Source organism: Solea senegalensis, unplaced genomic scaffold (genome assembly GCF_019176455.1).
Source record: "Solea senegalensis isolate Sse05_10M unplaced genomic scaffold, IFAPA_SoseM_1 scf7180000012694, whole genome shotgun sequence".
Taxonomy (NCBI): Eukaryota; Metazoa; Chordata; class Actinopteri; order Pleuronectiformes; family Soleidae; genus Solea; species Solea senegalensis.
The window spans coordinates 105,744-132,381 of NW_025320674.1; the positions used below are offsets into that span (position 1 = coordinate 105,744).

At 40.7% G+C, this 26,638-nt stretch overlaps 8 protein-coding genes across 11 annotated transcripts; 6 read left to right on the forward strand and 2 right to left on the reverse strand.

Moving 5' to 3' along the window:
* Positions 1-1,762: 1,762 nt before the first annotated feature.
* Positions 1,763-2,477, reverse strand: LOC122759949 (histone H2A-like). The gene has a single exon (XM_044014967.1). It carries the CDS (start codon positions 2,460-2,462, stop codon positions 2,076-2,078), a length of 387 nt encoding a protein of 128 aa, XP_043870902.1. The 5' UTR covers positions 2,463-2,477; the 3' UTR covers positions 1,763-2,075.
* Positions 2,478-2,598: 121 nt separating this feature from the next.
* On the forward strand, positions 2,599-5,316 carry LOC122759947 (histone H3-like). Its single transcript, XM_044014964.1, has 2 exons — positions 2,599-3,159; positions 4,626-5,316. Exons 1-2 carry the CDS (start codon positions 2,816-2,818, stop codon positions 4,936-4,938), a joined length of 657 nt encoding a protein of 218 aa, XP_043870899.1. The 5' UTR covers positions 2,599-2,815; the 3' UTR covers positions 4,939-5,316.
* Positions 5,317-6,289: 973 nt separating this feature from the next.
* Positions 6,290-21,169, forward strand: LOC122759942. Of its 4 annotated transcripts, none has more exons than XM_044014958.1 (10): positions 6,290-6,614; positions 7,849-7,999; positions 8,433-9,866; positions 9,983-10,122; positions 10,219-10,423; positions 10,489-10,593; positions 10,684-10,871; positions 11,762-11,903; positions 12,050-12,166; positions 20,541-21,169. In XM_044014958.1, the coding sequence occupies exons 1-10, from the start codon at positions 6,600-6,602 to the stop codon at positions 21,014-21,016; spliced, it is 2,973 nt and encodes a 990-aa protein (XP_043870893.1). In that variant the 5' UTR covers positions 6,290-6,599; the 3' UTR covers positions 21,017-21,169. The 4 variants fall into 4 exon arrangements, with proteins under 4 accessions (XP_043870893.1, XP_043870890.1, XP_043870894.1 ...); XM_044014956.1 differs by lacking the exon at positions 20,541-21,169 and having other exon boundaries at positions 6,319-6,350; positions 6,537-6,614; positions 12,050-12,795; XM_044014955.1 differs by lacking the exon at positions 20,541-21,169 and having other exon boundaries at positions 12,050-12,795.
* LOC122759946 (histone H2B) lies at positions 13,491-14,015 on the forward strand. The gene has a single exon (XM_044014963.1). The coding sequence runs from the start codon at positions 13,536-13,538 to the stop codon at positions 13,908-13,910; it is 375 nt and encodes a 124-aa protein (XP_043870898.1). The 5' UTR covers positions 13,491-13,535; the 3' UTR covers positions 13,911-14,015.
* Positions 15,346-16,849, forward strand: LOC122759943 (histone H1-like). The gene has a single exon (XM_044014960.1). The coding sequence runs from the start codon at positions 15,390-15,392 to the stop codon at positions 16,029-16,031; it is 642 nt and encodes a 213-aa protein (XP_043870895.1). The 5' UTR covers positions 15,346-15,389; the 3' UTR covers positions 16,032-16,849.
* LOC122759945 (histone H2A-like) lies at positions 17,009-17,452 on the reverse strand. Its single transcript, XM_044014962.1, has one exon. The coding sequence runs from the start codon at positions 17,450-17,452 to the stop codon at positions 17,066-17,068; it is 387 nt and encodes a 128-aa protein (XP_043870897.1). The 3' UTR covers positions 17,009-17,065.
* Positions 17,667-18,289, forward strand: LOC122759944 (histone H3). Its single transcript, XM_044014961.1, has one exon. The coding sequence runs from the start codon at positions 17,788-17,790 to the stop codon at positions 18,196-18,198; it is 411 nt and encodes a 136-aa protein (XP_043870896.1). The 5' UTR covers positions 17,667-17,787; the 3' UTR covers positions 18,199-18,289.
* Positions 21,170-21,864: 695 nt separating the features above from the next.
* Positions 21,865-22,370, forward strand: LOC122759955 (histone H2B). The gene has a single exon (XM_044014974.1). It carries the CDS (start codon positions 21,910-21,912, stop codon positions 22,282-22,284), a length of 375 nt encoding a protein of 124 aa, XP_043870909.1. The 5' UTR covers positions 21,865-21,909; the 3' UTR covers positions 22,285-22,370.
* Positions 22,371-26,638: the final 4,268 nt, after the last annotated feature.

A 26,638-nucleotide genomic window follows, 5' to 3' on the forward strand; every position in this document is an offset into this window, starting at 1 on the left:
TGGCAGAAATTGAAGATAAATAATTAATGGCACCTCATTTTTAATCTAGTGTACTTAGTGTATGAATTCACCAAAATGAGCCCTTTAACATTTATATCGGGAGCCGGGTCAACTATAGTGAGGCCACAATTTTGGACCTGGTTGGTTTAATCAGGCCACATGGTTGGTGTAAGTGGTTAGCACTCTCGCCTCTGCTGCTAGAAGACCAGGGTTCGTGGTCAGGGTTCGCGACCCGGTCAGCGATCTCCGGGTTACCTCCCACAGTCCAAAAACATGCAACATGGGGATTAGGTAAACTGGACACTCTACATTGACTGTGAGAGTAAATGGTTGTTTGTCTCTGTGTGTGGCCCTGTGATGGACTGGAGATCTGTCCAGGGTGTGACCCACCTGTGACGATTTGCTGCTAACACACTTGAAAATGGAAGGATGAGGTACTTCCATCAGCATGCAGCTTTAATAAATGTTGCTATATTTTAAAAATTGTACCTTTAAAATTAATTTATACACTTGATTTCAATATTTGTGGATATTAAAATATTCCATTTTGAATGAGTGTCTTTTTCACTGCATTAGAACAGGACACAGGCACTTTAAAACAAGCAGTTGTCATCTGTAACAACTATATGTTTCATACAGTATAGTTAATTACTTGCAGCCAGCTGGGTATTTCAGTCTCTTTAAGATGTTTCTTAAAGAGAAGAAAAACAAACAAACATTAATCGAAGCATTTACTGAAACAAACTAGTTGAATTCTAGGGTTTTTGCAACATATTTCCAAGAGATACAACAAACAAAAAGCTGTAAATGTAATGTTTTTGAGTGCTATAGTATGTGAAGATCTTTGTCAAGTCATCAAGGTGATATGCTCTTATATATTATAATAATAGTAACAACAATAATAATAATGATAATAATAATACTACTAATGATGATGATAGTAATAACAACAACAACAACAACAACAACAACAACAACAATAATAATAATAATAACAACAACACTAATCCGTTTTTATTAAACAAACCGATGTTTCAGTTTCAGGTGCACTGTGCAATATTTACTTCTGTAAAAGGCAGGATCATTAAGTTCTCTACAGTATTTGTAACTGGGTCACTGATTCTATGCCACCAGAGGGCGATAGAGTATGAAAACACACCGACCAATTCAAGAAGGGAAACGGTACTAAATCCAAGACTTGACTCATAATGTAGTGCATATTGTTGCTCTATAATTTTGTCAGCAGGAAATAACAGTAGAGCCAAATTGTTTATAATGAGCCAAACATTTCTAGTCTGAAATCATTGTGCATAGACAATTTTGTGTTTCAAGCTGAAATTACATTCTAGAACCCTTTACAGTAAGTTCCATGTTATTTTGAATGGCTGAACCAGACATTTCCAAGAAGATATAATTTGGAAATGAATGGCAACATAAATTTATCTTGAGTAAAAGTCTTGGAACAAAAATACATGACCTGTATGACACTAAGAAGGCAAGTAAACTGGAACTCCTGAAAACTGCACATGATGTTGCATTAACTGGGGATCACTGGACGTCAGTGAGCAACACAAATGATCTTGGAGTAACTGCACACCATATCGACAATGATGGTCGTCAACATACAGGAGAACCACACTTTGCTGAAACATGTGCCCAGTATTTCACAGAGAAATGGGATATTGCAAAAGAGGTGACAAGGCACAGGTAGTCTACAATGCACTTTATTTGAAAGAAGAAATAAAAGATAAAAAATGTTTTGTGTTTATTTGATTCTAACTCTGTATTTTAATATAGAGATTAATCGCGAGGAAACTGGAAAAAAATAATCGTTTGACAGCCCTTGTTTTACATTGCATTGCAAAGAAGTGAGATATGACTCAGGGTTTTAGTTGCTTGTTGACATTACTTGTTTTCATGAAGCTGAGACAGATATTGTTTATATGCATTAACATTTTGTCAAGTTTATATTTACAGGATGATGAGACACACGAGGAGCAGCTCTTCAGTAGAGTGAGTGTGTGGCTCTTAAAAGAGCCTTTGGTTTGTTTGTTTGTTTGTGGAGTTGTTGTGGTTTACTTGGACTTAGCGGCCTTCTCGGTCTTCTTGGGCAGAAGAACAGCCTGGATGTTGGGCAGCACGCCGCCCTGAGCGATGGTCACTCCGCCCAGGAGTTTGTTGAGCTCCTCGTCGTTGCGGACGGCCAGCTGCAGGTGGCGGGGGATGATACGGGTCTTCTTGTTGTCGCGGGCGGCGTTTCCAGCCAGCTCCAGGATCTCAGCGGTCAGGTACTCGAGCACAGCGGCCAGGTAGACGGGGGCGCCGGCACCCACACGATGAGCGTAGTTGCCTTTGCGCAGCAGCCTGTGAACACGACCGACCGGGAACTGGAGTCCAGCGCGAGAGGAGCGAGTCTTTGCCTTAGCGCGGGCTTTTCCGCCGGTTTTGCCTCTTCCTGACATGGTTAATTATTACTAGACTTTTTCTGACAAACTCAGAGAAACTGTGACTCGAACAACGCAAACCCTCCTTTATATGTCCACAAAAGAGCGGGAGACTCCTGCCAGACCAACCAGAGCAGAGCAGCAGAGGGGGGGATCACCCTCTGTCCTTTCAAGCGACTTTTGTCCAATAAGCAGCGGGGTCTCGGGCTCCTCTGGGCGGCGCTGCGCTCCAGGAAGAGCCGCTCACCACCAATCAGGAGCCGGAGGACTGAAGCAGCGTCACCGTGTCACAGCTGCTCCCACAGTTTAAGAGCAGAGAGTCGCTCGTGTCTGCTTCACTTTTTCTCCTGTTGAAAGCAACAAGCAGAAACATGGCAAGAACCAAGCAAACCGCCCGTAAATCTACCGGAGGTAAAGCTCCCAGGAAGCAGCTGGCCACCAAGGCTGCGCGTAAGAGCGCGCCTGCCACCGGCGGCGTGAAGAAGCCTCACCGTTACAGGCCCGGTACCGTGGCTCTCCGAGAGATCCGTCGCTACCAGAAATCCACGGAGCTGCTGATCCGCAAGCTGCCCTTCCAGCGCCTGGTGAGAGAGATCGCTCAGGACTTCAAGACCGATCTGCGCTTCCAGAGCTCCGCGGTCATGGCTCTGCAGGAGTCCAGCGAGGCTTACCTGGTCGGCCTGTTCGAGGACACCAACCTGTGCGCCATCCACGCCAAGAGAGTCACCATCATGCCCAAGGACATCCAGCTGGCCCGCCGCATCCGTGGAGAGAGAGCTTAAACTCTGTGCTGCTGCTGTTGATCCACTAACCTCCACCTCAACGGCTCTTTTAAGAGCCACCTCACTCTCAACTCTAGAACACATACCTCTGAATGTATCTTTGTGTTCATATTGTTCCTAACATTTATTGTCAAATACAGGCAGAATAAACCAAATAGAACATGTCGGGCTTCAGACATTTTCAGTACTGAGTACTGAATTTTCGGTGTAAAACTATTAACATTTGCAAAACAACTAGTGCAAACTTTGAAACCTAGTGGATAACCTGCACAACCATGTCACTTGCTCAAAATGGATAGTCCATTGCACAAAAGCAAGTATTCATGTTAATGAAACTGCCAGTGTCATCAAAATGAGAAGTCTCGACACCATCGTTTATGAACAAGATAATCAAATGGCTTCGTCAAGTTTTCATTATGACACTTGATTCTCTCGGTATTTTCCAATGCAACACAGTCACAACACAACAAGACACAGAATAAGTACGTTTCACATTTTACTGTATATGGTCTTTGCAGTTCTCCAGCATTGTGCAAAAGAAAAATACACTACAGTCACTTATTTAGAACAAACATAAGAAACACCCTTTTGGTAGAGTTGTGCACAAATGTGAACAATATATCAGTAGCCTACATATTGTAACTGAACATAGGTAAATCATTCTGGCACATCCAGACGTTCCTGTCTGTCTAGCCACATATTTTCATCTACATCACATATCTTCATGTCGAGGAAAGTATCTCCTGGATGGTGAATTCACCCTCTGCATGACTCTGCCATTTGCTTGACAGAATTTGATAACTAGTTCAACAATTTTGTATGTAATGACTCAAGCAATGAAATGAAGACTATTAGTTTTATTGGGAACAGCTATTCAGCATCCATAAGTATAGTTCATTTTGACTGACATGACATAAGCAAATGATAATGTAATAAAACAGCAGAGAATTGTATGAAAGCAACTGATACATGTCCAGGAGCATTTGCAGTTTGTTCAGAGGAAGGAGAAATTGCTACTATGATGTGCACAAATGACTAAATGTAGTGCAAATCATTTTCCAAGAACTTATTTTTAAATTACATGGCATTTTAGCAGATGCTTTCACTCACAGAATGTTTTAAAATCACAATTTTCCATATTCTTTAACACATGTATGTGTTGTTTTTTGTTTTTTTTGTGTTGACTTTTTAATCTTTTATTTTGGGAGACTTCTGAGACATGGTCACTGACTCTCTTCTCCTGTTGGGGGCGCTGCTGCACCATAGACAACTTTATCCACCCTGAAACCCACAGAGGAAGAATATGGCGCCTCTGGCTTCAACCAGGTCCTCAAACAGACTTTGAATAGCCGTGAATCTCGACATAGTTACCATATCTGTGTATTCTACAATCCGATAAAATGAGTGGCCGTGGTAAAGGAGGCAAGGGTCTCGGTAAAGGAGGCGCTAAGCGTCACCGCAAAGTTCTCCGTGATAACATCCAGGGAATCACCAAGCCCGCCATTCGCCGTCTGGCTCGCCGTGGCGGAGTGAAGCGTATCTCTGGTCTGATCTACGAAGAGACTCGTGGGGTGTTGAAGGTTTTCCTGGAGAACGTGATCCGTGATGCTGTCACCTACACCGAGCACGCAAAGAGGAAGACTGTGACCGCCATGGACGTGGTTTATGCTCTGAAGAGACAGGGAAGAACTCTGTACGGCTTCGGCGGTTAAACTCACTTCACTTTGTCCTCAAACAAAACAACAACGGCTCTTTTAAGAGCCAACCACTTTGTCTCTGAGAGCTCACAGTCTGTTATAAACCTTTCTACCATCAACATTACATATTCCAGTTGTTCATACAGCGGTCTTTAAAATGTCTAGTTAATACACATGAACGTGTCAGTCATTTCAAAATAAATTTATATAAGTTTTCTAGCGCGAGGTGCAAAGAACCCTATTGAAACTGATGTCTTATTATTCTTCCGTGAAGTAAATCGCTTTATTGAAAACCTGAAATAATGTGTTTTTGCGACTGCATCAATCCTGGTGTAAATGTACGTTTGTTAGTAATAAAGTAGTTATGCGGTACTAGTTATTTTTACATTTGAGTATGTGTACAGTGTAAGTAATAAAGGTAATTAAATAAAATACAAGTTATTGTAATTAATTTTATTATGGTTATAATTGAACCCATTTGATTTGTGTTAACTGCAGGCAAACACCTTGTAATAACCACACATGGTTGTTTTATATTTAGTTTCATGGCAATATCTCATCAAAGGACAGCAGTAACATCAAGGTTATAAGATTGTATTTTCAATGTTTTAGTCTGATAATAACAACGGTAACAGTGATGCAATGAGGAAGGACTTAATGATGTTTGACACAACATCAATTCAGTGGCATTAACAAGAATAGTATCTTCTCAGGTCAACTAAACCATTCACACCATATTTATATGTAACTTAACTGAAACGACACATTAAACTGTCAAATAAATACAATATGATATAATAGATGACATTAAAACCTTACACAATCACTGCAATAAACAAAATTGTCTCGTATTAACAACTCTTAAACGAGAAGACATTTTGTTTGGTTCTTGTATTTATTTCATTAATAACTAATGTGGAGGCATCACATTTATGTTCAAATGAAAGGATAAAATGACTGTAAAACAATGTTTTCTTGTTTGTAGAAAAAATGTTAAATGTGAGTCACAGGAACAATATTTATGTCTACCTTTTTTCTGTCTAAAGAAATAACTGTAGGACAGAAGCGATTTGTTTCTTTAATAAAATGTATCGTGTATGTACCATATTCCCAGTCTGGCACGGTGAGGGCAGCCCAACTGTTGGGTCCTAGTTGGGTCCTGAGCCGCTCCGCTAGCATATTGTGGCAGCTTCATACTGAGATGAGTTGTGTGTTGTACTTGCTGAATGAATATTTCACCGATTTGCATTTAGCTTTATATTACTATAATAGGTATATTTGAAGAAAAATAATGTGTTCCCAACCTCAGTTTCCACCTGAGTTGAGAAATATCTTCATTCTTTTCTTTGTTACGTGGCCACCAGTGATACTTGGTCCTGTTAGCGTAGCTGTTAGCAAAGATGGCGGACACTGTTTACTGTTTTGAGGTTAGTTTACACATGTTGCATTTCAGGTTCTAATTTGTAAGTTTTCCTTTATTACATGTGTATTTGTTTGTGACCCGTGGGCCAATTCATCAACAGCATTTCTAATAGGTATTTCACTGTTGGCTGCACTTATTTTGTATTCAGTTGGTTTGTATTTCAGAAACCATGTCATATGCTCAATCTCAGTAAACAGTGCTGCGTCCATATCATCGTTGCTTCTAATCGGGGCCCCCCAGGTTGAGATAGACAATGATGGAAGAAAAGGTAATGGTTAAAGAAGATTTTTTGATACTGAACACTGTATAAATAGTAGTTATTTGTATACATTAAATCAAGTAGGTTTGGTTTGCTAACCAGTAGTCTCTGTGTGCTGTAACGATAGCGGTTGTAATAGCAAGCAAGCAAGACTTTTTTGTGTGTGTGTTTTTTTAAACTTTATTTATATAGATGTTATATTTATCTCATTGAGACAGGGGTTCTCATTTTAAACCAAGGAACGCATAAGATAAACTACATGCTCATTATTTAGTTTTGCTTAGTTTTTTAATTTTTTGGAGTTGCACCTGAACGCAACGTTGCATATTATCCAATGGTGTAAGACTTTCGGTAAAAAGAAAAAGAAAAAAAAAGATTGGTTAAAAATGATTGGCTAAAAGCGGTGTCACTCAATTCTCTGATTTCACATTGGTTGAAAATGTAAACAAGCCGCCCCCTGTTCCCATGTGCTTGCTGTGTCACTCATCTCGTTAACATGCCGAAAACACGGACCTCATTTAATGCCAAATTGTCAAAAGAAGAAAAGGTTTTTCTTCTTACTGTCTTTTGTTGTTTATATAAAAAAGTTCTTTATGCTTATTAATAACTGGAATGTATATGTTTTGCATTTATTTATTCTTATGTAAATTTAATTTGCACATTTAAGACTATAAATGTTCTGCTTAGTGACACTGCACTTTGCAAGACAGTTGTATTGAATAAATACAAATACTGTGAACAAATACTTTTTGCCTTCTCAGGAATATTTCCTCTTCTGTTACACATACAACATGATATATCATAGATAAATTGTCTTGTGGTCAACAGAGTATCTCAGAATCACTGTATCATGATACCATCGTTATCATGTACAACATTGCCGTGCGGAGTACACGAGAGTTGTATGTTGCGATTTTTCTTTCCTCACTAAGTGTCCTCCTTTTTGGTGTTGTGGAAATGGTCACCCGACACACAGCTTTGCTAATTTGAAATCTTGTGACCTCAGTTCTTCAGTTGTTAAGATAAAAGATTTGATGATGAATAATATATTTCATATTTAGAAGTAAAAACTTCTGTTGAATCACAGTCAACAGTGTCATTTGATTTGATTAATTTCAGTTAGCCTACATATATTTTAGAACAGGGAAATTCTTATAGGCAAATACAATCCAGTTACTACTTGATTGTGGATTAAACATTTTCCCATGTTAATACAAAATACATTTTATTAATTCTCTTATAGAGCAACACTACTTTTGCCAACGAAACAGGCCCTGAGCTGAAGAAATGCGACTCGGACACTTTTCAGTGTCCGATTTGCCATAAAAAGGGGACCTACCCAAAACTTGTGGCTCACCTGCAGGGCCACAGACGGTCAATTGTAGAGTATGGTGGTAAGTCCAACTATATTATCAAATATTTTTTTCATTTCCATGCTGAAAGGCCTTCATTTCCCCATAAGCTTTACATGTTATGAAATATTATGTTATTTCTCTTTGTCCTGACCATTGATAACTATGACCATCAACTATTTAACTCATCCCTTTGAGTATCACACACTCACAATAAGCAAACTAGTCTTGCAGCCATTTCATCTATGATGTGTATTGGACTTAACGTGTATAGAATCTTTAGTCTAGTCCATGTGTATTTTATTTTCAAGAAATTTTTTTTCAAGATTCCTCGATTTTTATAGATGCCCCTGATAATAATGATAGTTCTTTGAACCTCTTCATTAAGAGGTAATCTCTCAGGCAGGGCTTAAAGGATTTATTGTTTCGTTTGTTTCTTGAAACTTCTTAATCACTTTTCCTATCTGTCTTTTAGGATACAGCGTCTACAAATGCCAGCTTGGCTGTGTGCAAAGCCACCATTATCACTGTGGCTTTTGCACAAAAGTCATTGTGAGAAAGGAGTTTTTTGTCCGTCACTTCAAAATCTGCTGTAAGACAAAAACCACAAATACTACTGCAAATTTGGCATTCACAGTGACTCCAGCATCCACTCCAGCAGCCATGGTGACTCCAGTGTCCGCAGTGACTCCAGCGTCCACGGCGACTCCAGCTTCCATTCCAGCAGCCATGGTGACTCCAGTGCCCACGGTGACTCCATCAGCCACGGTGACTCCATCAGCCACAGTGACTCCATCAGCGATGGTGAATCCGGCGTCCGCGGTGACCCCAGCAGCAGACCATCGCAAAAAAACATTGTTGGCGGCGCGCAAAAAAACAACATGTTGTTTTTGTTGCAAACCAATCCTTAGAAAAAACCTCAAAACACACATTGAAAGGCAACACAAGGAAAAATCATCGGACATAACAGCAAATCACCACCTGAACTCTGTGTGTGTTGATGGGAAAAGGGGGATTTTTGCTGTGTCTAGATCTTTCAAGGCTACTGCACACTATATCCATGCCCAAAAATGTACCTGGGGTAGTCACCGCCATGTGTCCTGCCAATTGGAGACATGTAACAGGGCATATGACAATGCACTGCCAAGTGGGTTACTGGAGTTTGACTGTGTCCATGTTCGGTCGTTGGCATTTAGTCCTGTGACCACCACACCAGCTGTTTCTCTTGATGATGGGGTTCTCACAGAAATGCTGGAAAACAAGTGGTTAAGCCAAAACAGTGTGGCTGAATGTCTGACAAGGAAACTGGCTGCTGATGATCAAGGTTCACCCCTGAGTGTGGTGGTAAACTTCGAAAATGAACAGGGATACATTTATTTTTCTGTGTTTGAGCCACACATTTCATTGTATTCTAGATTTGGGAGGGTCATGGTCCACTATGACAATTCAGACAACTCATTGAATTGCCCCTGCTCAGAACCCTGGACATTTTGCCCACACAAAGCCATATCAAAGTGGCACCTGCACCAATTAAGGCCTGACTTCTTTGTACAAAATATGGATTGTCAAGAAGACTCCTCCGATGCACCCATGGAAGATTATGCACCCATGGAAGATGATGCACCACCCGTGGAAGATGATGCACCCGTGGAAGATGATGCACATCCTGAACATGGTCTTCTTTATCCCCCGGAAGGAAAAGCACTGGTTGAAATGGTGGATTACCTAATTTCACATAAAGCCCTGCCAGCAAACCTTCCGAGGAATTCGATTTCATCAGTGGATATGCCAAGGCACTTAGTTCCCAAAGAGAACTTCTGTCACAAATGTCCCGGCAAAGTTCCTCTTTCTGGGGCGATAGCCATTTGCAAAAATGCAAAGATTGTATCAGTCACTGGAATTGTGGAGGGTAGGTTGCATTACATTACATGAAAAGTTATTGCTACATGTTTCATGTTTACACTAGTCAGTCATTGTGTAACCGTTATATACCTGACAAGACTTTAACATCCTTTTCTTTTGTAGGTATAACTACATATTGTAAATTATGTGTTACATGCAACACATTTTATCGATACCAGGAGTGGACAGACGGGCTACACAATTTTAACGATGGTGTCATTTTGACACACCATTTCTGCCTTTTCCTAAGGAACTCTGTACAGGTCATTTACAATGCTCTCAATGTCTGTGATTTGTTAGCCTGTGTTCATTTCCTTTGGATATTGACCTGACAGTTTTTCATCCACATTCATTTGCAGAACCATACAGCAGTGGCGAGTGCTGTGGCAGCTTTACAAGCCACAAACAAAGATAAATATCCAGACCACGACTGCATACTTCACGGGTACCTTCATTTTGAAGCTCTTTCAGCACATGAGTATTCATTCTCTTGTGCGAGTTGTGGAAACCATCCTCCTGTTGTCATCATGGATTTGCATAAGAAGGGAGTCCTCAGTGTTCCAAGTAAGTCTGTTATTTGGGGACAGGGTACACTGTCAACTGTTATTTGACAAATGTTTTTCTTTCAGTGAGTGACCTTAAAGAGCCCCCATCTGACTTTAATGGTGAGGTTGACATGGAAGACTTTTGGCATTCTGTCAGCCAGGAAATTATTTGCAGAGGCTTTGTGAAGAGTAAGTGAAGATTTTGTTTAACTTGCCCTATTTAGTGTAGTTTTGCAATAATAATGTTTCTGCTTGTGTTGTGTGTTGGCTCTTATCTAGGCAATGCTGCAAATCCGTGTGTGGTATCTCCATCATATCACAAATGGGCACCATGGATAGGTCCTCACACCAGAGCCAGCAATATGGTGTTTAACAAGGAATACAAGAAGGTCAAAGGCAGTGAAGGATCCAACCCGCTAAAGCAGGCAGAGGTGGATAGATTGACAACTGAAGTAATGGACTTAAAGGTGATATCTACATTCAAAGGTTAACCCACAAACTCTAATTACCAAACAATGTTTCATATTATAAGGAATAGTTCACCAATTTGCAGTGTTACTTTGTATTGCTAGAATAGCAATAGTATTTTTTTTTTTTTTTAATTGTGCTTCTCCCCCTTAGTTTTCCACTGAGTTGTAAAAAGTTTTTTCATTTGACTCAGAATAGGGCAAACATGGGTTCAAGGTTTGTAACTACAATGGCCATCTCTGCACTTTTTAGACCCAGTCATATTGGGACGAGACCACATTCCCAGAATGTAAACACAGTGTCCGCCATCTTTGATAAAAATATGCTGACTGGCTCTTGCTCTGCAGAGAAAGTGGTAAAAACAATGACAGAAGGGAGTTTTTAAAATGATATGGCAGAAGAAGAAGAGTCCTGGCAGTGTAATGTGCAGTGCATTCTGGGAGTTGTTGTCGTTCATCACACATATTTAAATTCATACTGCTGCTATGTACATGTGCAATATGTTTCAATATGTTTCTTGTGTACTTATAACTTATGTAAATAATATAATATAGCTACTTATTTAGCAAAACTGCATTTTAAATTTATTTTCATTTTTATTTTATTGCTGCACAGTTGCACAGTGGGGCCTGTTGTAAAGTCATTTCACTGGGGGTGTACTTGTACATCCACATGTGACAAATAAAAACTTGAATCTTGAATCTTGAAAATGAGCCAAAAATAATTTTTTCTAAGAAGGCACTTGCTTCAAATATTATTTTGCATTTCTACTACATAGATGACCCAGTTTTAATAGACATTCATCTTTCCAATGGTGAGCTCGAAATACATTACTTTTAATGTCTGTCCATTGTTCTGGTTGTTGATGTGCTTACCCATGTTTTAACAGGTTGATTTACTTCGGACTTTAGTAAAACAGTGTGGCCTTGATTCATCTGGATCAAAAATGGATCTTATCATCCGCTTGAGAGAACAGATGAAAGGCCGCAGTACCTATGACAAGGTGTTTCAGAAGGTCTGGGGTGCATCAGGTGAGTTGGAATTAACTTTTTGTTGTGAGAAAATTAAACATATTCAGCAAATTGTGTTGTTATTACTATCCACAAGCTGCTATATGTTCCACTTAACATTATTAGTTGTCAATATATTGAGATTTTCAATTTATTTTCCTGTTAAGGTGGCTGGGCTGTGATAATGTGTCCCTGTGGTGTTGTGAGTTCAGTGAAGTTCAATATCCGAGCAGAAAGTCCACAGGATTATGCAGACATGCTGCTCTCCTTCAAACACCTGCCAAATGTAGTCATGGCCTCACCTCAAATTCTGGACTCCGCCAAGAAGTTTGAAATGGAAAAAAAACTGCCCTGGCTAAAATTGCGGAAGAGGCCTGCAGACATAAATGCACACCCAGGCACAGGATCTGCAGATCACTATGCACTATATGACACATTTCATGAGGCAAACTCATGTCTTGACTGCCTCAGAAAAGTTGGTCTTGTCCCAGAAATCAGTGGATGGGTGAATTCCCAAACAGCGGAACAATTGTTCTCAAAAATGAGGAAAAACAATCATTTTCTGAGCACGATGTCCCCAGGAAGCCATGTCTTTCTCATGAGATGTATGATTCATCATCATAATCTGACAATCAATGAGAAGACACTAACAGGTCTTCAGGAAATATCGACCGAGGACATTGCCACAGACAGGGCTGGACTGGAACCAGAAAATAACCCTGGCCTTTTAGGCTTTTGTTCAACTGAAAGGATAAAATGATTGTAAAACAATGTTTTCTTCCTTTTACTCGAGGTTTGATCATCATGATTCTGAGTTTCTACTTGATACAAAAGCAGAAAAGTGTAAATGTGAGTCACAGGAACAATGATAATGTAGTCACTTATTTCGGTCTGAATAAATAAGTGAAGGACAGAAGCGATTAGTTTCTTTAATCAAATGTATTGTGTATGTTTTCTAAAATGTCTCCACTCTGTTTCAAACAAAGACAAAAGCATCTCCACATCCAACTGCAGTGAGCGATGCAACCAATCGCAATCATTTTTAATCAATTGATGGCCCTAATATATATTTTTAACAACACCACTAGTAAATATAATAAAAATGTGTAAATAAAATAGCCCATTTTTATTTATATTCATTGATTATGTAGTACAAAGTATCTTAACAATGTTTATGTTGATGTTAGTAGTACTAGTAATTGATTTATTATAAAATGATGTATGTCAATCACAAGGTGCTCACTATATTATTATTAATAGTAAACTAAAAAAAATATTGTATTTACATTGCTGCTCATTCCAAATCTTTTACTCAGACTTCAGATGAGGAGAGACAAAGATACAAGTGACACATATTACAGCATATCAGAAGTCATTGTGTTCACTACATCGGACATTTGAAGCATCAAATCTGTAGAAATCTGAAGAAATAACTAAAGATAGGTTATTTAATTAATATGTATCATGTATTTGTTTCTAAAATGTCTCCAGTGTGTTTCAAACAAAGACAACACTATCTCCTCCTCACCCAAACCTCAGTGAGAGAATCAACCAATCACAGGAGGGGGAGCACACAGTGGTGTTTGCATGGAGCTTTTATAAGAAGAGTCTCCTCCGCCTGCTATGACTCATTGATCTGTGTGAACTGTCAGGATGCCTGAACCCGCCAAGTCCGCGCCCAAGAAGGGCTCCAAGAAAGCCGTGACTAAGACCGCCGGCAAAGGAGGCAAGAAGAGGAGAAAGAGCAGGAAGGAGAGCTACGCCATCTACGTGTACAAGGTGCTCAAGCAGGTCCACCCCGACACTGGCATCTCGTCCAAGGCCATGGGCATCATGAACTCCTTCGTCAACGACATCTTCGAGCGCATCGCCGGTGAGGCGTCTCGCCTGGCTCACTACAACAAGCGCTCCACCATCACCTCCAGGGAGATTCAGACCGCCGTGCGTCTCCTGCTGCCCGGTGAGCTGGCCAAGCACGCCGTGTCCGAGGGAACCAAGGCCGTCACCAAGTACACCAGCTCCAAGTAAACACACTGCCCAGACTGGAACCACCTCATCAACCCAACGGCTCTTTTAAGAGCCACACACTTTATCTAACAGAGTTCATATGATCTTTATACAGTGTGAATAACATGTGAAACATTCTTGTCCTTTCTGTTGTTTAATTAATAAAACTGCAGTTAATGGATAGAAGCATATGGCAATTACAAATGTTCTTCTTGACGTCATTTACCCGCATGTGTGCGCATCGCACACAATTATTTACCGCCAGTTTGTGAATGAAACAGACTCGAGAAACTGACGGGGGGGGGAGCGCGCCCCAGAAAACACGTGACGTATTCTACACAAACTGCAAATAATAAATGAGGTTAAAGAGGTTTAGGACATGTTGCATTTAGAATGGAAGGACAATATTTGTGAAATGAATGTGCACCAAACACTTGTTTGTCTGACTTTAATCACTCACTGATTATAATAGAAATACCACACTAGAGCTGGAAATAGATGAATCTTGAAGGAACTCTACAACTCTTTACCCCAAATCTCTAAAGCAAACACCGCTTCCGAGTCTTGTATTTAACGTCATAGACTGATGAATGACATCAGTAATCACTTTGAGTAAACTTTCATAACTGAAGGAATATAAGTTGCAGCTACGGTAGTTATTAACCATTTAATACCTGAGTAATTTAATGTTTTCTACATCACAATTAATAAACATCAACAAAGTCATACATGCAGATCCACAGTGAAAATGCACTTAGAGATAGTTTTGCTGCTATACTGGAACAAACTGTAGAAGATGAGGCGTCATAATAGCATTTTGTGAAATAATAATAAATATGTAGTAAATTATTTACATCAAACTATAAAAGTATTGAGAGAGTCATCACTGCCTGAGGTTTGTTGTCATTTCAGTTCACAGCTGTGACACAAGTGTGTGTGTGAGAACTTGAGCATGAGCCTCGGCCATCAGCAGTGTGTGTTTGCTGCTGCACAATAAGTGCACTTTATTACACAGTGATCATCAGCAGCTGCTTGTTTTGACCTGGACTCTGAGAACAAACGTGTGCAGCAGCAGAGAAACAGGTTCTGGTGAAGCTCTGGTGTTTTTCACCTGCTTTTAGGAGAGAAACGAGTGTGAAAAGCCGCCGAGCAGCGCTGCTCACCGCGGTGAACAGCTGAGGTTCGTTTGCTCCACAAAGAAAACACAGAGAACATCAGAGCTCTTCATGACTTCAATATGAAGAGAGACCAGTCCGCTATGGACTCCGTTCACTGTGAGCCTCCAGCTCCTCTCACACACTCATTTAAACTCTTTTGTGAGTGAAGAGAAAACACAAGTGTCCCGGTGTCCACGCTGCACACAGGAGCCGTGGCTGCATTGAGTCTTCACGGTTCTCATGTTGCGTTCAAGTACCGCCTCCTCTCTGAGTGCTCTCCAATAATCCGCTCTCTTTCACAGCGATCGTTGTCAGTCTGAGCTCAACTTAGAAACCACGAATCATGGCAGAAGTAGCTCCAGCTCCAGCCGCCGCCGCCCCGGCCAAAGCAGCCAAGAAGAAGGCGGCTTCCAAGCCGAAGAAGGTCGGCCCCAGCGTCAGGGAACTCATCGTTCAAGCCGTGGCCGCGTCCAAGGAGAGGAGCGGCGTGTCGGCGGCCGCCGTCAAGAAGGCTCTGGCTGCCGGAGGCTACGACGTGGACAAGAACAAGGTCCGCGTCAAGACCGCCATCAAGACTCTGGTGTTGAAAGGAACTCTGGTCCAGACCAAGGGAAGCGGGGCCTCCGGATCTTTCAAGATGAACAAGAAGGTAGAAGCCAAGAAGCCAGCACAGAAGGCCGCTCTTAAAGCCAAGAAGCCCGCCGCCAAGAAACCCGCAGCGGCCAAAAAGCCCAAGGCAACGGCAGCTAAGAAGCCAGCAGCTGCTAAAAAGTCTCCTAAGAAGGTGAAGAAACCGGCAGCGGCCAAGAAAGTAGCCAAGAGCCCCAAGAAGGTGGCGACCAAGAGCTCCAAGAAGGTGGCAACCAAGAGCCCCAAGAAGGTGGCAGCGAAGAAGGTGGTGAAGAAGGCTCCAGCAGCCAAGAAATCTCCCGCCAAGAAGGTCGCCAAACCCAAAGTGAAGAAGACAACAGCCAAGAAGAAGTGAGCTGTCCTCACTGAGACATGTCCATCCTGTTCAAAGGCTCTTTTAAGAGCCACACACTTGTGTCCGCTAAGAGCTCAGCCATCTTCTCTAATATTATTGATGATTATTATTATTATAATATAGTATTTTGTGTACATATAAAAGCTGATGTCTATAATATTCATTGAATATATGGTGCAACATATATTATTTTAATTAAATGTTTTTAGAAGTACAAAGTAATAACTGCTTTATTCAATGTGTCATGTGCTCTACATCACTTGACTATAGACGTGAGAGATTATGACATTGTATTTACACTCAGACCTCAGAATAATCAAATGTGTAATAACTGAAGAGAGACAATGTAACAAGTAAAACATGTAATACTCGTGTATTACAGGGTTTAGAAAGTCATTGTGTTCTTGATCAACAGACATTTGAGGTATCACATAATCATATACTGTGCCCTGTTAATACAAATATTGAAATGACTTACACACCAAAGACTTGCAGAGAGAAACACAACAGTGTTCCACGTATATATTTATATGTTATGTATAACGTATAACATATGTATATGTACATTGTGTTGCATTGTTTCTTTCACTTCCCTCTTCATTGTATCAGTCTCATCTTAATGACTGAATCATGTGTTAATGTATATTTTCACTACACTAACACAGTATATTTGATGTATATATAAAATGATGCATGACATCATTCACAACATATTGTGAATGGAATATATTGTTTGATGTTTATTATATATCATTATTAATAAACATCAACATACATATACCTGCAAATGAACGGTGAAAATACATTTACCAAATAAAGTATGCTGGTTTATTTTGATCACATTGGGTTCATATTTCACTGAGAATGTTCATAAAACAAGTTTGTTGCGCTGTTAGTGACATTTAATATCTTTATATTTTTAGAGACATGGACAGTTTTACTGTATTTTGAAGAGGAGGATGAGCAGTTTTTCAGAGTGAGTGTGTGGCTCTTAAAAGAGCCTTTTGTTTGTTTGTTTGCGGAGTTGATGTGGTTTACTTGGACTTAGCGGCCTTCTCGGTCTTCTTGGGCAGAAGAACAGCCTGGATGTTGGGCAGCACGCCGCCCTGAGCGATGGTCACTCCGCCCAGGAGTTTGTTGAGCTCCTCGTCGTTGCGGACGGCCAGCTGCAGGTGGCGGGGGATGATACGGGTCTTCTTGTTGTCGCGGGCGGCGTTTCCAGCCAGCTCCAGGATCTCAGCGGTCAGGTACTCGAGCACAGCGGCCAGGTAGACGGGGGCGCCGGCACCCACACGATGAGCGTAGTTGCCTTTGCGCAGCAGCCTGTGAACACGACCGACCGGGAACTGGAGTCCAGCACGAGAGGAGCGGGTCTTTGCCTTAGCGCGGGCTTTTCCGCCGGTTTTACCTCTTCCTGACATGGTTAATTTTTACTAGATTTTTCTGACAAACTCAGAGAAACTGTGACTCGACTAACGCAAACCCTCCTTTATATGTCCACGAAAGAGCGGAGACTCCTGCCAGACCAACCAGAGCAGAGCAGCAGAGGGGGGATCACCCTCTGTCCTTTCAAGCGACTTTTGTCCAATAAGCAGCGGGGTCTCGGGCTCCTCTGGGCGGCGCTGTGTTCACCACCAATCAGGAGCCGGAGGACTGAAGCAGCGTCACCGTGTCACAGCTGCTCCCACAGTTTAAGAGCAGAGAGTCGCTCGTGTCTGCTTCACTTTTTCTCCTGTTGAAAGCAACAAGCAGAAACATGGCAAGAACCAAGCAAACCGCCCGTAAATCTACCGGAGGTAAAGCTCCCAGGAAGCAGCTGGCCACCAAGGCTGCGCGTAAGAGCGCGCCTGCCACCGGCGGCGTGAAGAAGCCTCACCGTTACAGGCCCGGTACTGTGGCTCTCCGAGAGATCCGTCGCTACCAGAAATCCACGGAGCTGCTGATCCGCAAGCTGCCCTTCCAGCGCCTGGTGAGAGAGATCGCTCAGGACTTCAAGACCGACCTGCGCTTCCAGAGCTCCGCGGTCATGGCTCTGCAGGAGTCGAGCGAGGCTTACCTGGTCGGCCTGTTCGAGGACACCAACCTGTGCGCCATCCACGCCAAGAGAGTCACCATCATGCCCAAGGACATCCAGCTGGCCCGCCGCATCCGTGGAGAGAGAGCTTAAACTCTGTGCTGATGCTGCTCCACTAACCTCCACCACAACGGCTCTTTTAAGAGCCACCTCACTCTCAACTCTAGACAACAGATCTCTGCTGTTTCAACTCTTTTCATCGTTTCCTTATATAATTTACTGAACAGTTAATAAATGTCTTTCATTATGAATAAACAAATATATTGTTTGTTACAGTATCACCCAAGGCTATCAAGGCTGTCATCATTAAATGTGGTGAACACCAACACAGTTACTGTTCAAAATCACAGTTTGAGTTGTATCCTTACTTCAGTCTCATTGTCACTACATTTATAAAGTCATGTGATCTTTATTTACTCAATGCCAACTGCTGATTAACAAAAGTGTTATTGTTTAACATTATGCCATAAGAACCCACACCAATGTCTGGAGGTGATACTATAGTAATAGCAGCTCATTTCTAATGTAATGACTTGTTAAGTACAATAGTTATAAGATGGTCATGTTATTTTCATAATAATAATAATAATGATGTGTTGCAGGTTGATCAGTTATCAATAATGTGAAATGTAGGGAAGCAACTTTAACCATGAATCATCCACTAGTTTGATGGTTTCATGGTTTCTCACTATAGTAAACCAGTCCTCAGCCACATAATAGAGTGGTTTCATCTTTTGCACATTTTGTTCTATAGTTTTATGTGGTTTACAAAGAGGAAATTAATTCTTCAAATGAAAAGACATCGTTTCGGCGAGACTTTATTTTCTCTATTCACAAGTAACAGATAACAACGATCTCACGCAGAGCTGGGCTCTCTTTTTTTCCTGTCTGTCCCTTTAACTGGTCCCCCACCACAACAGCATTTCAGTGACTGTGTTTATATTTACAAATCGAAATATAGCTGAGCAAAATGTTTGTAATGTAAAATAGAGTCAAAAAAGTTTGAACATGGACACTTAAGTTTGACTTTATAATTATAGTTCCATAAGTAAACTATGTTTCATCAGTTTGATCCATATTCTCATCGTCAGTTTCTGTCTCATGCATTTGTCCCGGTCAGGTAACAGCTGAATAAACATCAAATCAAATGTAACATATGGACTGGACTGCAGCATTTAATTATTAATGAAGTCTGTTAAATGATGAATGTGTGGATTACACTGTAAAAAAATTTAATGGTGTTCTTTTATTGACTTCTCTCTTCACTCCTGTTTTTGAACATAAATGTCATGGTCATTGGCATGCGTTAATGTTTCTGCTCAATTGGATTAAAATAGAGGCTGTGCTCTTTGTTTACCCGTTGCCATGGTGAATCGTAGTATCAAAGCTCCATTGATGATGGCTTTTTTCATTCCCAACACACACGCTTAACTCAGAGTGAACATACTCTGAGTTGATTGAACTAATGCTGATCAGCTGTTCTGAAACCCAAAACTCAGAGTTTCACAGCTCAGTGTTGGTCAACCTAGAGCTATGGTTTTAACTCCGAGTTTGTTGAACGTGCTTTCTGAAACGGGCCCCAGGTCAGACATTTTCATTTCGGGGGCTGTCCACATGAAAACCAGTCTAGTTTTTTTTAATCGTCTCTGTGTTTTTATCCACACAGAAATGCTATGAAATGTGTGCTGTACTTTTTCTGTGGACAACCAATACACTATTTTGGGAAAATTATGTCATATCTTCACTCGTCTCGCTCTTGTCTGGCATTTGCTGTCACCATTTTTGTTGTCGTCGACCTCTTCCATCCATCTTCTACCACTTTATCCTGCACCGGAGGGTTGCGGGGGGGTCTGTCTCAGTTGACAGAGGGTGATAGGTGGGGTCACACCCTGGACACACATTTACATGAGAAACTAATTTACCTAATATACCATATTGCATGTTTTTGGACTGTGGGAGGAAACATGCAAACTCCATGCAGAAAGGCCTTTGTTCCAACCGGGGTACGGGCTGCAAAGGCAAGAGTGCTAACCACTACACCAACCATGTGTCCCATCCTCCTGTGTTTGGAAATTGTTTGTTTTATTCACTTTATGGAAACTTCTATTTTCTTTCCTTGGTCCATTCTGTCTCTGTTTCAGTGATTGTATACATTGTTACATTTACTTGTTTATTTTTTTTTTAATTTTGCAAAAAGTGCACATCCTTTATTGCATTACATTACATGTCATTTAGCAGACACTTTTATCACTTTTTATCCAAAGTGACTTACAATGGAATTGAGTACAATCAGCCACCCCCAATGCTCAACATCTCTGTTTATGCTGTAGGAGCATCACAGCACCACATACAGGTCTAGCATGTACTGCATACTCAATGTTCACAGTCATTTCTGTGTAAAAATCTAATATGTGCATCCTTCAAACACCTGCCAAATGTAGTCATGGCCTCACCTCAAATTCTGGACTCCGCCAAGAAGTTTGAAATGGAAAAAAAACTGCCCTGGCTAAAATTGCGGAAGAGGCCTGCAGACATAAATGCACACCCAGGCACAGGATCTGCAGATCACTATGCACTATATGACACATTTCATGAGGCAAACTCATGTCTTGACTGCCTCAGAAAAGTTGGTCTTGTCCCAGAAATCAGTGGATGGGTGAATTCCCAAACAGCGGAACAATTGTTCTCAAAAATGAGGAAAAACAATCATTTTCTGAGCACGATGTCCCCAGGAAGCCATGTCTTTCTCATGAGATGTATGATTCATCATCATAATCTGACAATCAATGAGAAGACACTAACAGGTCTTCAGGAAATATCGACCGAGGACATTGCCACAGACAGGGCTGGACTGGAACCAGAAAATAACCCTGGCCTTTTAGGCTTTTGTTCAACTGAAAGGATAAAATGATTGTAAAACAATGTTTTCTTCCTTTTACTCGAGGTTTGATCATCATGATTCTGAGTTTCTACTTGATACAAAAGCAGAAAAGTGTAAATGTGAGTCACAGGAACAATGATAATGTAGTCACTTATTTCGGTCTGAATAAATAAGTGAAGGACAGAAGCGATTAGTTTCTTTAATCAAATGTATTGTGTATGTTTTCTAAAATGTCTCCACTCTGTTTCAAACAAAGACAAAAGCATCTCCACATCCAACTGCAGTGAGCGATGCAACCAATCGCAATCATTTTTAATCAATTGATGGCCCTAATATATATTTTTAACAACACCACTAGTAAATATAATAAAAATGTGTAAATAAAATAGCCCATTTTTATTTATATTCATTGATTATGTAGTACAAAGTATCTTAACAATGTTTATGTTGATGTTAGTAGTACTAGTAATTGATTTATTATAAAATGATGTATGTCAATCACAAGGTGCTCACTATATTATTATTAATAGTAAACTAAAAAAAATATTGTATTTACATTGCTGCTCATTCCAAATCTTTTACTCAGACTTCAGATGAGGAGAGACAAAGATACAAGTGACACATATTACAGCATATCAGAAGTCATTGTGTTCACTACATCGGACATTTGAAGCATCAAATCTGTAGAAATCTGAAGAAATAACTAAAGATAGGTTATTTAATTAATATGTATCATGTATTTGTTTCTAAAATGTCTCCAGTGTGTTTCAAACAAAGACAACACTATCTCCTCCTCACCCAAACCTCAGTGAGAGAATCAACCAATCACAGGAGGGGGAGCACACAGTGGTGTTTGCATGGAGCTTTTATAAGAAGAGTCTCCTCCGCCTGCTATGACTCATTGATCTGTGTGAACTGTCAGGATGCCTGAACCCGCCAAGTCCGCGCCCAAGAAGGGCTCCAAGAAAGCCGTGACTAAGACCGCCGGCAAAGGAGGCAAGAAGAGGAGAAAGAGCAGGAAGGAGAGCTACGCCATCTACGTGTACAAGGTGCTCAAGCAGGTCCACCCCGACACTGGCATCTCGTCCAAGGCCATGGGCATCATGAACTCCTTCGTCAACGACATCTTCGAGCGCATCGCCGGTGAGGCGTCTCGCCTGGCTCACTACAACAAGCGCTCCACCATCACCTCCAGGGAGATTCAGACCGCCGTGCGTCTCCTGCTGCCCGGTGAGCTGGCCAAGCACGCCGTGTCCGAGGGAACCAAGGCCGTCACCAAGTACACCAGCTCCAAGTAAACACACTGCTCAGACTGGAACAACCACATCAACCCAACGGCTCTTTTAAGAGCCACACACTTTATCTAACAGAGTTCATATGATCTTTATACAGTGTTTAACACTTTATCTCAAATAATGAATTTGAATGGAAACTAGTGAGTAAGCATGACATTAAGTTCACTTATGTCAACACATCACGCAATGTGTCTTTCTCCTCACACATTGCAACGTTTGGAAGCACTTGAATATTGGAAATGGACCTCGGTATCTAAATTATCTAATTGCCTGCATGTGTTCTCATTGCACAAGTGTCCCTGATCTGTCTCCAGTTTGTGAAAGAAATAAAGACTTGTTCAGAGAGACGAGAGAGAATCGTGCATCAGGAAATGAAACAAATTGTTCTTCATTTGGCAAAATGAAAAGTAAAATAAGAGTTTACATTTATAATATAATAATCCAATAATATAGTTTTCCTGGTTTTTTTTTCTGATTATGATGTAAATGCAACACTAAAATAGATTAATGTCAGACATAATTAAGTCTTTTAATCACTCCACAGCTCTAAAGAAAGACCCTATAAAGAAAGTAGCACAGGATTTATTTTTTAATGTTTTATTTTCAAAAGCAGAGCCTCACATTTAACACCATAGACTGATATGACATAGATCACTTTGAGTAAACTGTCATCACTGAAGGAAAATAAGTTACTGTCACGACAGTCACAAATTGAATGTGTTTAACAACATTCCACACGAGAGAAGCAGTATTAGACATTGAAAATCTATTTGCCTGGTTAAATCACCCCCTTGACATTATGTATCTGATTTGAATTTTATATAAAATCACTTGATAATTAATCACTAATCTCATGCAGACACTGTCCTGTCAGAAGGTTTTCCAAGTATCAGTTTTGTCATGTAAAACTTCATTGTGACACAAACACAGATGAATGAATGAGTATTTTATATAATTGCTCTCGTCACTGACTTGAATGAAACCACTATTACAACCTCAGCTGTTTCTAATCATCTCAACATCTGCACAAATAAATCACGATAAAAATGTTTTAATCAAATGCCAACATCAGTCTTAATGCAATCATTCAAGACTAATCAGAATTAAAATGACATTGAACCACATGTCATCACTGTAATATTTTAATGTAGCTTAATAAAACTCCAGAGAGATCATGAATAACATGTGAAACACGTTTATTTCTGATCAGATTAACAGCTAATTGGCCGGATTGAGTAGCAGGATTAACATATACTGTTGTTTAGCCTGGACCAGGTATGCACCATTGCTTTCCTGCAACCGACTTGAGGACTTCTGAGGGGTATTCCAGAAAGCGGGTTATGTGAGAACTCTGAGTTTGTTAACCCTGAGATGAGGGAAACTCTGAGTTATCCGTTCCAGAAAGAGAGGTAACTTAAACTCTGGGTCTGTTACTGTGGTAACTTACTCTGTGAACATAACCTGCTCGCTGGCAGGTTTACTATAAGAAACCCAGAGTTTCTACCTGTCTTCTCCCACACGAAGAAAGCAGTTAGACATGGATTGCCCATTCATTAGAAATCCAATCGACATCGAAGCCGTATTGATTAGAAATGCATTACGTCGTGAGAGAATCTTCCGACCCAGATTAGACGTTTTGATTAAAAATAAAAGACAAATTCACATGTGATTTGGTTCTTCTTTATTCCCTAAAAGTACAAAAGCAACAGTCAGGATTTGTAATATAGTTCCAACTATTAACATATTTCACATATTCACCTGTTTCAAAATGCACCCACCTCAACTGGCGTTCAAGTAATAGAATTTACAAGTCTGTTTTTCTGATTTGCTGGTCCAGGTACACCATTTCTTTCTCGGTTTTTTGAATGGTTTTCATTAGGTGCACCCTGTACAACTCTTTTACCGGCAACTCGGAAACATATAGACGACATTTAATTCCTGCAGTTCTACATACAGATTTAACATGGTATTGACCGAAAATCTCACTGTGTCAAGCTGTGCTCTAGAAGTTGATGGACCCTCCTCATGGTGATGCCCAGCCATGTTCTGTTGAAGGACAAGAATGTGCTAGTTTGTCCATTATCTATGCTCATCACTTCAGTGTACATGTCAAACTCCAAATTCCACTCAAGAATGTAAATGAATATGAATGGGTAGAGCAGTGCCAGTAGCTATACATAATATTAAGACACACTTCAGTAGGCCCCTCCGGATCTCTCCCTGTGGCAGCAGACAGCGTTTCCTCATCATCCTCCTCCTCCTCCTCCTCCTCCTCCTGTGATGCAGGAAAAGATACTGTTTCAGAATACTTTGAACTAAAGTTAAAGTTAAAGTTAAAGTTAGTTTTTATTAATCCCCTTAGGGAAAGTATTCCTCTGCATTTTGACCCATCCTAGTTAGGAGCAGTGGGCTGCCACACTGAGTAGCGCCCGGGGAGCATTGACCAAGTCCTCTGAGGCAAGATCTGAGTATGGAATACTTACAGCTGCAGGGTTAACAATTGTTTCAGTCGGAGGCTGAACCAGGCAGATTACACCATCCACAACTGTTGGGTGGGTGGATATATATTTGTTAAAAAGGAGGCATACATATACACACACATACATACATATACACATATATGTATATGTATATATATATATATATATATATATTTATACATATACATATACATATACGTGTATATATATACACACATATACATATATATACATATATACATAACTATAGGCTATGGTACGATCTTACGGTTGAATGTTACGTCAATGGAATAGTACATTCAAACTTACGCGTTGACTCGGGCAGCAATTTTCTCCCATGCGGTCTCTCTCTCCTTCGCTGCTGCAGCTGTGTTGCATTCGCGGCGAAATATGTGCTCATATTCTCCGTAGGTCAGCAAAAGGATCTCCAACTCCTTCGCACTGAAATAAGTTGATCTTTTTTTTTTCTCGGTTGTCATGGTGACTCGTGGTATCGGGGCTCCATTGATGATGGCTTTTTATAGTGGTTGTGCACGCGCGTACCTCGAGGTTAACATACTCAGAGTTGATTGAACTAACTCAGATCAGCTGTTCTGGAACCGGATACTCAGAGTTTCCCGACTCAGAGTAAGTCAACTCAGAGTTCAGGGATAGACTCAGAGTTTGTTGAACCTGCTTTCTGGAATACCCCTCTGGAGAAGTTCAGCCAGGATAAGCAACATAGGCCTGCTTAATCCTTTATCCTAGTTTCATGCAACAGACCCCAGTTCTTGTTTGAAATGCAGGGAAGCAACTTTAACCATGAATCATTGACTAATATGATTTTTAGTTTCATGATAATATCTTAATATAGTAAACCAGTCCTTTTTGAACAGCCACATAGTTATAGTGGAGTTTCATCATTGTTACAGCCTTAGTGTTTGTTTGGTGCATCTGTGTGGGTGTGTCTTTTTTTGTCTCTAGATTGACTCTCCACCCCCTGCAAACAGGAGTCTTGGGTGAGAGATCAGTGGAGGTAAATCAAAGGAGGGTGAAAAGCCTCACCTGGCCCTCTGTCTTGGTGAGCTGAGCGAAGCTGCTGCAGTTTGGTGAGCCAAAGTATGATTCTTTAATTGGAACAGCAGTGTACTTCCTTGTTCTACTGTTTGAATGGCAGGTGGCACCAAGTGCTTAAGCCTCATCCTAGGTACACTTCAACTATGAGTGACAGAATATGGAAAAAAATCCAGGAAATCACATTGGATGATTTTTAAACAATTTATTTGTATATTCTTGCGAAAAATAAATATTTGGACACCTACAAACAAGCAAGAATCCTGGCTCTCCCACACTTGTAAGTTCTTCTTTAAGAAGCTCTTCTATCCTCCACTCGTTGCCTGTATTAGTGGCACCTGTTTGAAGTGGTTATCTGTATAAAAGTCACCTGTCCACACCTTGAAACAGTCAGACTCCAACCTCCACGATGGCCAAGCCTAGAGAGCACGCTAAAGACACCAGAGACAAAATTGTAGACCTGCACAAGGCTGGGATGAGCTATAGAACAATAGGCAAGCAGCTTGGTGAGAAAAAAAGAAGACATACAAGGTCACTAACAATCTCCCTCGGTCTGGGGCTCCATGCAAGATCTCACCTCATGGTGTACAAATGATCTTGAGAACGGTGAAGAATCAGCCCACAACTACACGGGGGGATCTGGTCAATGACCTGATCCCCAGTAACATTTACAATACAAGTCCTCTTTAGAAAAATATTTTTCATTTTTTTAAATGAATATAACACTACTGTAAGCTTGTCACAGTACACTTAATGAACATTAGCTATTCTTATGTAATCTAATCATCTCATCATCAAAAATTCATAAAACTGGGAAACATTTA